A 13013-nucleotide genomic window follows, 5' to 3' on the forward strand; every position below is an offset into this window, starting at 1 on the left:
TCATTGCACACAGAAAACCTGTGTTAAACAAAGAAAAGTTCATGTTTTTCTGTTCTCCGTGGTTTGCCACGTCCTAATGTGTAAACCACCTGAAGGAGGGAGGGGGCAGGTAGAGAGTCACGTGGTCACACAGGTAGATGCACTACAAAAACGGGGGCCGTGCAGCCATTACTCTGAAATGGTGACTGCGGGAGGTTAGGCGTAACATTTCTCACGCGACGAAACCTGGATTTGAGGAGCTCACCTTTGCGTTCAGGTGTCAAAGTAAAGGTGATACCTCTCGCCTCCCGCCTGCGTCCTGTTTTTCCGGCGTATTTTCACTTTCTGTCCTTAAGTTTTGAGTAGTATTATATTAGTTTTCTTTTTGGCGCTGTTTGTGCTCAGATGACGGCGCAGGTAGACTACCTGGTGGTGCTTTTCACCGCCACATCTGGCGCGAGCGGAGAGCTACTGGGATCTGACGAGAAGGAGCTCGTGCAGTTGGTTTGGCAGCTGGTGGATGTAAAGAACAAAAAGGTAAAACAAAAAAAGTTATTCCTATACCATAAAGCTATTTAACTATATTTATTCTAAAACACGAGACGTGGTGGTAAATAAAGGAGTGAGCAGGTAAACTCAACTCCAGTCGGAAATAGACACAAATGAAAAACGACAGCCAAAAATGAAACTTAAAATAGTAAATAAAAGGCTGTATACACACAGTGCCTCAGAAAACATCTCCAAGTTAAATGTAAGCCAAAAAGTTATCCAGTGTGATAGGGTATAGCCTACAATGTGAGGTAAACAGCTCCCATGCTTTTGTTTCTCTTCCGTGTTATAATATCTACGTAATAAACTATCTATGTTAGTTCAAGTTAACACTATTATATATCACAGCGATACTATACAACATGTCCTACAGCCCGTGAGTATCTGTGTAAGCCTGTTTCAAGACTGACGTGTTTTTTTCTTTCTGTGAACCAGTTGGGCAGGCTGCAGGAGCTCCTCATTAAGCCTGACCTCTCAGACTTGACAGAGGAAAAAGAGGAGGAAGATGTGGTGGAGGAGAGCGCTGAAGAGGCCAATGGATCCGGGGCAGATTGTTCTTCCACAGCTGCAAGTCTTGAGGCAGCTTTAAACCTGGTAAAAATAAATAAAAAAAAGTCCAAGAAGTCAGCTGAAATAAGCTTTTTCAAAACAGTTTCTTATGTAGTAAATAGTGTGCTGGTTGAGATGCAAGAGTGAGATTGTGAATGTTTTTTTATTTCTTGTCTGACTGTTTTATGTCCCCCATTTTTGTTTCCCTTCTGCAGTTTAATTTACAACTGACAAACGACGTGAACAGTGCGGGCGCAGGCACGTCGGTGTGTTTGTGTACGGACGGGCAGCTCCACATCCGCCAAGTGATTCACCCTGAGGCCGCGAGCAAGGTGAGTTGAGTGAGCAGCTGGGTGGGTGAATGCCTCGCAGCCAGGGTGGATACCCACTCACTTTGTTGCTCAGAGCCTCCGCAGCAGCAGCAGCTCACACAACAGCGAAGGGATGTGTCGTGTCAGCACTTTGCTCCTGGTTCAGTTTAATGTTACGCTCACAGTCAGAGCTTGAGAGCCGCCAGTGCTGCAAACCTGTCTAATGACACATGCCCGTGCACATACCGTACCTGTACACGTAAAGCATAGCCGCGCAGTGACGCTGGTGAAATTCTCCCACATGCCTTGTGTGAAGTGTTGCACAGGCGGCTCTACCGGCCTGAGCAAACAGGAATAATGAGAGCAATAAAATGGCAGCTGTTGATGGGCCGCACATTCACATCCTCTCATCTAATCTCTTCCCTCTCCAGAACATCCTGGTGCCAGACTGTTTCTACTCTTTCTTTGACCTACGGAAAGAGTTCAAGAAGCACTTCCCCGCATCTGACCTCAAAGCTTTGAATGTCTACAACATGTCAGAGTGTATCCTTCAATACGTCACCTGTTGACGTTGTTGCGTGGATGTATGTGTTATAATTTGGACAATTGTTGACATTTTTGATTTGGTTACTCTAATGTGTGTTTTCCCTGATCCCGTGTGTCACATATTAAATTGCAAAACACACACACAACACACACATTAAGTTTTATAAGGCACGGGGTGTTGGCTGCAAGACTAGAGGTTTTGAAATGCAAATAGGAAAACAATGGCTGCACCTTACCTAGTGCTCAGTGAAAGAGTGTGTGTTTAACCAACAGAGCAAATCCCACACACCCTCTGGAACAGGAAAACTAACATCTCAGTCTGTGTGTGTTTGCTTTAGTTTCTTTTTGGTGAGCTTCTTCAGTTTATTTCCTTGTTATTTCTCTCCTACACAGAGGAACCTTTTCATTTTTCCAGTCAGACACCATTGTACACACAATATTTTCAACACAAGTGTTTACCTGTTTCTACTGTTTCTGGTTGTTTTCATTCCTTGACTTCCTCCTCCTCAGCTCTTAGTATACCTGTTGATGTGCCCCCCATGTGGGACCCCTCAGCAACCCCTGATCCAGCAGCCATATTGCCTGCAGAAATAGCAGTACAGCAGGTCCAGATTATGGCCAATGTTGTCCTTGCGCTGCTTTCTGAGCCATATTGTGAGTAGCACACATGACATTACACCATGATATCAAGAGTGAAACACTGGATATTAGTTAGTTTGACATATGGACACATTGTGTGCTCAGATCAGGTATGACACCTCAAGAAATTAATCTATTTTGAAAATTGTTTTATTCAATCAGTTGAAGTGACAACTGTAATAGAAAACTCTTGGTTAGAAAATAAAGTTTATTTTTTAGCCTAAAGACTTTACAGTTACCATGCTGAGTATGTTACATATATAACAACTGTATTGATAACAAATTGCAATCAAACCGTTGCCTTGTCATTACAGGTCACTTGTTTTCTAGCTCTGAGAGAGTTTATGAGAAGTTTGAGTCTGGAACTTGGTGAGTAAAGTTCGCTCAAGATAAATATTCATTTTGTTCTCCACCTCTGAAATCAACCCCACTTTGACTCCTGCTGAGCTAATGTGTGTGTGTGTGTAATTGTGTTTGTAGCAGTAAGATGGAGAAAGTGTGCGACAACACGGTGATCAGAGCCAGAGGGTTGCCATGGCAGTCATCCGATCAGGATATAGCTCGATTCTTCAGAGGACTCAACATTGCCAAGTAGGTTTTTGGCAAATTTAAGGCTTGCTCACCTACAGTAAACAGACTGTCACCATTTATACTGATCATACTGTGGGGCCTGCTGCTCATGTAACAGTGTGATATATGTTGTGTTGTATAGAGGAGGGGCGGCACTGTGTCTTAATGCTCAGGGGAGGAGGAACGGAGAAGCTCTTGTTCGTTTTGTTAGCGAAGAACACCGAGACCTGGCGCTGCAGAGACACAAACACCATATGGGCAACAGATACATAGAGGTAACCTGTCTGAACCCGGCTTCTCATTACAGATAAAACAAGTAGGCCAGAATACGTATACTGTACACCTGATGATACGCTGACAATCCTAATCATTCATCATAAACCCCTCTCCCTCTAATGGCAGGTTTACAAAGCAACAGGAGAGGACTTCCTGAAGATAGCTGGAGGTGAGGCAATAAAACTATGTACACCTAATCTAACTCTACTTAACAGCTGTAACCTGTATGCATAGTAAACGTTTCTTCATGTTATTATTTTGCTTTTGGTGTTATATTACAAAATATACAGTAGTTAAAATAAACAAATGATGTCCCACAGCAGTGACATGCTCTTACATACTCAAGGTGAAATTCTTGGTCAAGGGTTCAAATCACCCGATTAAAGAAACAAGAATTAAAATTCACTCATCTAGTGTTATTACCCAGACTTTTTGTGGCATGTAGCAGTTTATATTGATGTATGTCCATTAATTTACTTGGATTAATGATTATCAGAGTTCTTGCTGCTCCAAATCGTACACCCACTAGGAGATCGTCTGTCCTGAATGCACAGATTCCTATTGAGTCACCTGACCTGTATTTTTTGAATGGACTGTAACACTAACCTGGTTCCTTGGACGCGTTAAAAAGACGTCTGATTATCAGGCCGATACATATGGTGCTGATGTTTATCTTTGTAAAAATGGAAGATCTGCACTGTCACTCAAAACTAAACTATAAAGGGATAAGAGTCAAATTTAACTTCATCCCCAACAATTATAGAATCAGAAAGACAGGAGCATCGAAGACACTCCCAACCATTACAGCGTGTTACTCACGACATAAATACTTAATCCTGTGAAAATCTAAGGTGTGATAATTGCTGTTTATTAACTTAATGGTTAAATAGGTGTGCCTCTGTGTTTGTGTGTGCGACAGGTACCTCCAATGAGGTAGCTATGTTCCTGTCCCGTGAGGACCAGATCATAGTGAGGATGCGAGGTCTTCCTTTCTCCGCCACACCTGAGCAGGTGCTGGCCTTCTTCTCCTCTGGAGATGGTCTTAAGGAGACATGTCCAGTCAGTGGAGGGAAGGATGGCATCCTATTTGTTCACTACCCAGATGGGCGGCCCACTGGCGATGCCTTTGTTTTATTTGCCTGTGACGAACACGCCCAATGTGCTCTGAGGAAACACAAGGAAATCCTGGGGAGAAGATATATTGAGCTATTTAAGAGCACAGCAGCAGAGGTCCAACAGGTATGTCAGGGTGTCTCCCTGGATGTGGGCGTGCTTCCTTGTACACTGTGTACTTTTGCACTGTGGATTAATTTGTTTATTTTTAATTTGTTCATTATTTTCTGTATTAGTCTAATGATTTTGAATTAAGGCTTTCTCATCCAGTTCTTTTTCTAAGGACAAATAGACAGGTTTTAGGATCTGTGCTTGTTTGTGTGCACAGCAGAGTGTGACAGTGGGTGTGTTTCTATTTTCCTCCGTCAGTCCTAGGAATTATTAGAGTAGAGTTTAAAGGTGGGGATGTGTGTATTACCCTATAATAGATGGGTACACACAGTTGGTTTAGTCTTTCTTTCTTTCTTTCTTTCTTTCTTTCTTTCTTTCTTTCTTTCTTTCTTTCTTTCCTGTCCTCCACTGCTAAGCCACTTCACTTGTTGAGGTAGCCACACGTGGACTAATTTTCTTATCTTTGCGGGCCGATAAGCCTACACCCACATACATATCTCTGCAGCTGCTCTTTCGTAGGTATAGCAGACTTGGTGGTTTTATTGGTCCTCTCCAGAAATGCAAACATGCTGGTGTCCTGCCGGCAACAAGCCAGCTCCGGTCTGACACTGCTGCACATTCAAACACAATGTGGACATACAGTATCTTGGTTGTACACAGGATGTCTGTTGACCATGTGTGTATCATGGTGCTTAGGTGTATATTCCTAAAGTTTATGAGACCAAAGTGGAGAAAGGACTCCCTATAACAGTCAGAGGTTGAAACTCACAAAGACAGCACTTATTCTCCTTGACAGTATTTGCTATAGGCAGAGTATATCATTTGTAACTGACTGTTTGTTTTAGGTGTTGAACCGGTACTCATCGGCCCCTCTGATCTCCGTGGCCCCTGCCCCCTTGGTGCCTGTGCTGCCCTCAGTGTCACTCCTTCCCCCTCCTGGGGGTTTGAGGGACTGCCTGAGGCTGAGGGGGCTGCCTTACACAGCGTCTATAGAGGATATCCTCACCTTCCTGGGCGAGTTTACACACGATATCAGACAACATGGTGTGCACATGGTCCTCAACCAGCAGGTACATGCAACAACCGCACCGACACACCCACAGACAAACATGCTCATGATGACACAGCGTTGCAGTATTTTTGTTGACATATTTTTGGCCTGTTTCCAGGGTCGTCCATCAGGTGACTGCTTCATCCAGATGACGTCGGCAGAACGAGCACTTCAGGCCTCACAGCGGCTGCACAAACACGTGATGTCCAGCCAGCGCGGCGCAAACAGCCGCTACGTGGAGGTGTTCCCCTGCAGCGCAGAGGAGATGGGCCTGGTGCTGATGGGAGGCTCGCTCTCACACACACATACACACACACACACCCGGAGCAGGAGTGGGACAGGGCTCAGCCCGCCGCCATGTAAGTCCAGACGTAAGTGCTGCTGGGAGCTGGGGGTGCTTCGGGACTGCAGGGTAGGTGGGCTCCTGCCGTGGGGGCAGGGCTGCTGGGTTTTCTCCAATCTAGTACTGTGGGAGGATGAGGACATCTGGCCTCACTAGGAGGATTCAAAACTGTGTGTGAGAATGTATGTGTTGGCGTGTGTGCATTTGTGGAAGTGTGGTACCTCTTTGTAATTTTAGTGTGATTAAATCACCCATCTGCATGCACTGAGAAACCTCACGGGTAACAGATTATTCTACAATTTTCACCTGTGTTCACACATCCTGATTGAATCTTGTAGTTCATCTTTTCAGCAGCATGTTACTCATTCTTAATTTTACTCCCTTACCACTGCTTGAGTAATTCATAAAGATCTGAAAGGGTTGGAAAAGTGTAAGCAAGACAGCTTCAGTATCATCAAAACTACAATATGGCAAAATGGCTTACGACTCTCCAGTCTTATCAGATTGGTAGTGGTGGTTGTGGGCTTTAGCCTCAATAAACGACGCACCTCAGGTGCGTGTGTGTGTCCTGTGCTTGTCCAATCAGAAGCTGTGGGAAAGGTGGGCGGAGCTGAACGCTAGTGCGTAGATGCGCTTTGTTCTCTGTCTGTAGTCCTTCACTGTAAATGTGCACTGGAGCACTCACAGGTTACAAAATATTGTTTTTAGATTGGTTTAATTAAAACTCTGATGTACATATGAGTGAAAAGGATGCAGCACAGGAATTCAAGGCAAGACATGTGTGGTTGGAGGTGAGGTAGTATGATGTCGAACAGGAAGACCCTGTTCCACATGAGAGCAAACTGAGCCTGTGGCCTGAAAGATATTTTGAAGAAGGGAAAAGTGTTTAGATGTCGAGACTGAAACTAACAATAGGCCTAAAATGGCACGGAGAAAGAACATTTTCTAAATTAGTTGTTACTCGTATAACTTGTTTTTCTCATTTCCACAACCACTGCGGAATACATTCACAGTCCTGTTTAACATATACTGCACAAAGTGTCTTTCACTCTTTAACTTTTACATAGATACTCTACGTGCGTCAGGTGTTCAGTGAGGATAAACGTGGTCATTGTTTGCAAGTTTGCATGATCTTCTCATCATGAAGCAAACAATGACCAGACTTCACCAACGTGACTGTACTTCTGTTGTGTGTCTGATTTTAAGTCTTGTGTGTGTGTCTCTCTCTCTCTGTTATCTTCTCTCCAGGTTTATCTCCTCCATCCTATTCCTTTACTCCTGTACCGCCTGTGTTGCCTACAGAGGCAGCTGCTGCTCTCTACCCTCCCATTGGTCAGGTGTTACTGGCCCCTCGCCCCCTGCCGCCTGGACATGCCTACTACCCCAACGCAGCTCAGCTGTACATGAACTACACAGCCTACTACCCAAGGTACATAATAATTATCAAAGATGTGCAGGGATAGACCCTTATATTAAAATACAGCTATTTGTTCAGTTACCTGTTTCATCAGTCTAGTGACTTTTATTCTTGTAAATGTGACCAATCCTCACATTATTTGTAGGGTTAGGGTTATTTCAGTGATAGTGTTGATTTTATTTGATTTCACAAGAAAATTGTATCAATATCATTCTTTTTTGATACTTCCAATAATCTTTAGTAATTGTCATTAATCCTGATAATCATTCGCTATGTCTTAATGGCTTTTTGACAGTTTGATTTTATCCCCAAAAATTGTCATTTGTCAGATTTGGTAATTTGCCAGAAGTCCTTTGGAGATGTTTTCAAATTTAATGTACATGATGATTTCACATTCACACATAAAGTGAACCACTCCTTAACCAATACAAATCATTTTTTAAACCAACTGATTTTCATGCCCCACACTGAGCCAGCCACACAGTGTTTACTTGGAGGCTGTGTGGTGCTGAGTAAGCAAATAAACTTAACTAGTGTTGTTTACACGTCAGATTTTCTGAACCTTCTGTTTACATGGGTGTTAACGTGGTAAACTGAAGCAAACAAGTGCGATAAAGCATTTCATGATACATTCACTGGAACTTTTAAAAAACTTTTGGAAAACTGCTGCAAATTAAGTTATTTTGGCTGCAATGCTCAATATACATTGGGAAGTAGATTGGTGATTAGTGGGAGCTTTTTCCACATATTTTTGTTTGCATTGTTCATTCAGCTGTGGTTCACAAAAATAGACTCTTATTGTTAAAGTGCAAAAAGGGCAGCAGTTCCCCTTTGATTAAAATACATCTTGCTAAGGAGAAACACTGGTGCAAGGGTAGTTAATAACTGAACACTGTGGTATCAGAGAGCTTGGTAAACATCAGCGACCTCTGGTTCTCCCTTGTCGGCCCTGTGTCCTTGAGAAAACGGGTGATTTAAAGACAACACCCAGGGTTACTCCCACTTTTGTGATTCTTACATGCTTTGTTTGCTCGGAGATATGCTGTTGACAATACATTGTTTTTCTTGCCTCGTAGATGTTTTTAGGATAACAGTCTGTCTATACCTTCTCTCTGTTCTTTCTCCAGTCCACCTGGCTCACCTACCACGTTAGGTTTCTTCCCTTCCCCCTCCTCCCTCTCCTCCCCAGGGGGGTTGGTGCGCATGCCAGGTTTGACCTACAACAGCAACGGAGTCAAAGACCTCATTAATGCGATGCAGGGATACCAGGTAAGAGACGGCTCTGTACAAACACACCTTCTATGATAATAAGTGGCCAGTAATCCAGTTCCTATAAACTCAAATGTTCTGTACATTCAGAGTTCACACGGACGCTTTCTGTAAGATCCATGTGTTGTATTCAAATCTCCTTCTATTGTGGGTGTATACTGTGAGGCATCCACTGTGTTTGCCCAGAGGCTATCAAACGAGTTTATCCTGTCTACTCTCCCTGTTCTGTCACTCATGCTCTGTTGCTTGCTTGGACTTGAATTGGAGGAACTCAAACCTCATTTAAACTTGGAGTAGAGTGAAGAATGCCAGGGATATGATAAATAAGCGGATTTAAAGTAAGATTATAACAATTTAACAGACAAATGTGGATTGGATTTCTTTTTTTCTTTTTTCTTTTTTTTACAAGAACCAATTCTTCTTCCTCAAGGATTTAACGTGTCCATGTGGTCTTTAGGTTAGTTTCTGTGGTTACTTTTATCTCAGCCCCATGTCTCTGTCATTCCTCCCCGTTCCTCACACCACAGTACACCCCAGAGGATGCTCTCGTGCACACCCACGGGCCTGTGCACGCTCACGACCCGACCAGGACATTGCTTACGCAGCCCAAAGAATGGGTGTGTATTTAAGGTGTCTGAGGCAGGTGGCAGGTAAGGATTGGCTGAGGGCTCAGTGAAGGGGGTTTTAGTTTTAGACAGGGATCGTAGCTGTGGCTTGGGTCTCGACTGGTCCCCGTGGGGTACAGGGCTCGACACAACAGTGATACTTTTTGTGAAAACAGAAAACTTTTCACTGACTGCGCACAGTAGCAACAATGGCTGACTGAGTTGAGTGGTTAGAGGAATTGTCTTTGGATTTTATTTCACTCCTTGGGTTTCGTTTTGAATCATTTCGATGGGATGCTGCTCTGACCGACTGTAGGATCTTTTACACTGGCTGCTACTGTCATCTCAGAAAAGTCTTTTCTGGGATACAGCAATAGCTATAAGGGTCAGTTGACATTCACTTAACCCTGCCCCAGACACAGCTACAACTACAGGCACGACAGACCTGTCAAGCTTTGGATTTCTCCTTACGTTAAAACAGACTGGATCTCTAATTAGAGCTTTATTTGGTATCTGATGAGTTTGGATTATAGTCCTTTAATCGCACAAACATTTGAAAAGCTTTAGGGAAGTGATTAAGATATGTTTTCCACTCTGACGTCAAATGGGATTATTAAATCTAACTAGCTTTTTTATCAGTCGTAGTAATAAAGCTTTAAAAGAGCATGTAATGGCAAAATATCATAGAAAAATGAAACACTTATTCAGAGCTGGAACATTCACTGTGTGGGGGCTGAGGTGCTAGCCAAGTTTTGAGTTACATTACCGTCTGATTTCTACAAGACAGAATTGAAGAGGACTTTTGCACAAGAGGTAAAAATGTCCTCAATATCAAACAAGTCTGTTTGTCTTTGTAAAGCTCTGAGAGTCTTCGCTCTAGTTTTAGTTCTTCTTTAGCTAGCTACAGCCGTTAAATCTGCTGGCAACAGTAGCTTTTTTTTAAGCCGAGGTTGTCTGCTTATCATTGGAAACCGTTGCCAGTGTGTGAAAATGTGAGAAAAGCTTGACAGTCATAGCAACAAAAACTAAAAGGGGCGTGGCTTAGTGAATGGTCAATTGGTGGTGTTGTAGTGTAAAAGCACAATATTGGGTAATTACAGGTGTAGCCCTCAAGCGGTTGAGAAGGTGATGGGTAACATCTGGTGCTGGTGTAAGGGCTCTGTGTTTGTCGTTTTTTACCCTGAGATAATACTCCTCTGTCTTTCTCTCTCTGTTCTCTTCCCCCCTCCTCACCCTCCTGTCCCCCTCCAGAGTCCCGCGGAGTCTATGTCTCTCCTGAACAGCGGTCTGATTGGTCAGTCCAGTGGAGCCGATGCTTCTCTCATGTCCCTTCCCGCTCTCATGACCAAGCCGGCCGGACAGTACCTGGACCTGACCCTGCTGTAGGGTCGTACGTGATACAGAGGTCATGTGACAGTGACTCATAATGTATTGTTAGGTTTTTAAAAAATAGTCTTTTAGATGTGTTATTTATATCTTTAAGAACAGAAATTAATGTATTTTATACCAAAATCATTGTGGCCTTAGCCAAAAAAAAATAGCAGTTTTGTCTTATATTGCACAATGTGTATTTTAAAAGCTTTATAGAGATTTTTGTTATGTTATGATTTTATCATCGAATATGATATATTTGCTAGCCAAACTAGAGAAGAATGACCTAGTAGCAACTGAGCTAAATCTTTCCTTAAGCTTTTCTGTGAAGAGTGAAAGTGTGTGTGAGTGTGAAAAAGATGAGAATGAGTATTATGCATGGCTGTGTTGATACGTTTTAATACTTAATCTGTATATGCATTACATTTTGTGTTTATATACATTTGATACAGTACATAGTGATTGTATTGAAAGCTTTAGTGCATGAAGAAGTTAGTAGTAAAACTGTAAGATGTTTACATAATGCCAAATATCAATGCACTGCTAATCAATAAGACTTTTAATGACTATAATAGCAGTATATTTGAATGATAAAATGTTACACTGTGAGGTTGTCAAATAGTCTGATCCTTGCATCAGACTTCACTTACAAAAATGTGACATCTCACTCTTCATAAGCCCCCCCCCCCCCCCCCCCTCTCTCGACTTTAAGGCACTCTACATGGGTCCGTTGTCTGTGTTGTGTAATGCCAATGTTGTCTTGCCTTTTGTTTTGGAGTCTCACCTGAACAGAGGACAGCCCCAGTTCTGGTAACCCAACCATGGGATTTCATTCTTCAGGAATACTCATGTCACAAGCTATCACCTTACTGAGTGAATATCAGGAGCCTTCAGGAGTGCTTGACAGATTTTATTACATATTGTCCCCAGATAGAATCGCAAATATTCATCCCTTTGCCAGTAAATCATTTGGAGAGTTGATTGAAAGCTGAAAAGGGGAAGGATTTTGTTGAGATATGTATCTTGTGGATTTAATTGCCATTTGCAGCCTGAAAAAGCCGCTGTTTCGGGCTCCATGTTGCTGTACGACATCCTACAGTAGGACTTTAAACTCCAGCTCAGGACGTCCTGCTGCGGTCATGCTGACAAAAAACAATAAACATAACGTGAAGTCTGACTGTGTTCAGCTGTTTGATTTCACTTTTTGCCTTTGTGTACGTTTTAATCCACTTTGCAGCGTCTGTGCTTTTTGAAGTGCGGTGGCACAAACACACAGGTGGAGCTGCTGATGACAGAACGTGGCTCGAGGCAAAACTGGGGGATCTCACTGTCCTCTGTGATTACCACTGTGTTTCCCACATTCACACACATGCTATGGCAAAGAAACTATTGTCACTCAGACACACTAAACACATTATGTGAGACCATGGCCTTTTTTTCACAGGGTAGAAAAGTGGAGCATAGAGAGCGCAGGAAGGGGCAAGAGAGAGAGAAAGAAGACAGACAAAACCATGTCAGACCCCCTCAGGGCAGATTTGGCATTGTGTAATACAATCTTGTGCACTCCGCCCAACTTGATCCCTTTTAAACACACTCACTCATTCTCCTACTTTCAGTAAAACACACTATCTAAACCAGCATAGCAACACCATTAGTATCCATGCAACAAAGCCCAAAATACTTTTTCTCCCTAACGTTTCTCACTTTATTGGTGGTTTTGTTGTCGGCAGAGTTTGCTCAGAAACATGTTGTCTACCGAGGGGCGGAAAAGTAGCGTGTTGTTTCATGATTTTAAGAAACTGCTTCCAGATTAAGTGGAAATCCTGTGTTGAGTGCAACAGCTTTAGCCTATAGCTCAAAGTGTTTCATTTAAAATCTATTTATACAATTAAAATTTTGGATATACAAGTTGGAGTGAGCTTATAGGTTTCAACAAATTAGGATAGAAGAAACAATATTTGCATCTTTGTTAAGTATAATCCAAAGAAATAGAGCCTGTGGGGGAGGTGTGTACAGAAAAGGGAGTGTAGTCAACTTAAAATAGTCTCTTTAAAACCACTTCTCTTATTTTCCCCTTTGCTTTACTCTTGCATTGATTAAAATAAAAGTTTACAGCTACAGAGTTACTACGTGTGCCCCCATTCACCTCTAAGTAACTGTGGTTATAAATATTAATTTAGTATCTTTTGGTTCAAAGATACAGAAATGAAATGCACCATTTATGACCTTCATCATAATTTTGGCAAATGCTGATTTCACTCTGATGTGATTTGGTAGATGTAAATCCTTAAACCTCAGCAGATGGTTCAGGCCT

The 13013-nt window shown here is 42.6% G+C and overlaps 1 protein-coding gene across 1 annotated transcript; it reads left to right on the forward strand.

The window, feature by feature from the left end:
• Positions 1–384: 384 nt before the first annotated feature.
• On the forward strand, positions 385–10714 carry esrp1 (epithelial splicing regulatory protein 1; the record flags this gene model as incomplete). Its single annotated transcript, XM_083988930.1, has 16 exons — positions 385–516; positions 964–1122; positions 1293–1409; positions 1820–1931; positions 2445–2588; positions 2888–2942; positions 3054–3164; positions 3286–3418; positions 3546–3588; positions 4339–4658; positions 5489–5713; positions 5813–6065; positions 7286–7466; positions 8582–8723; positions 9251–9340; positions 10580–10714. 16 exons carry the CDS (start codon positions 385–387, stop codon positions 10712–10714), a joined length of 2352 nt encoding a protein of 783 aa, XP_083845056.1.
• Between the last annotated feature and the right edge of the window lie 2299 nt (positions 10715–13013).

The sequence above is a fragment of the Trachurus trachurus genome, assembly GCF_905171665.1.
Source record: "Trachurus trachurus genome assembly, chromosome: 16".
In the NCBI taxonomy this organism is placed as follows: domain Eukaryota; kingdom Metazoa; phylum Chordata; class Actinopteri; order Carangiformes; family Carangidae; genus Trachurus; species Trachurus trachurus.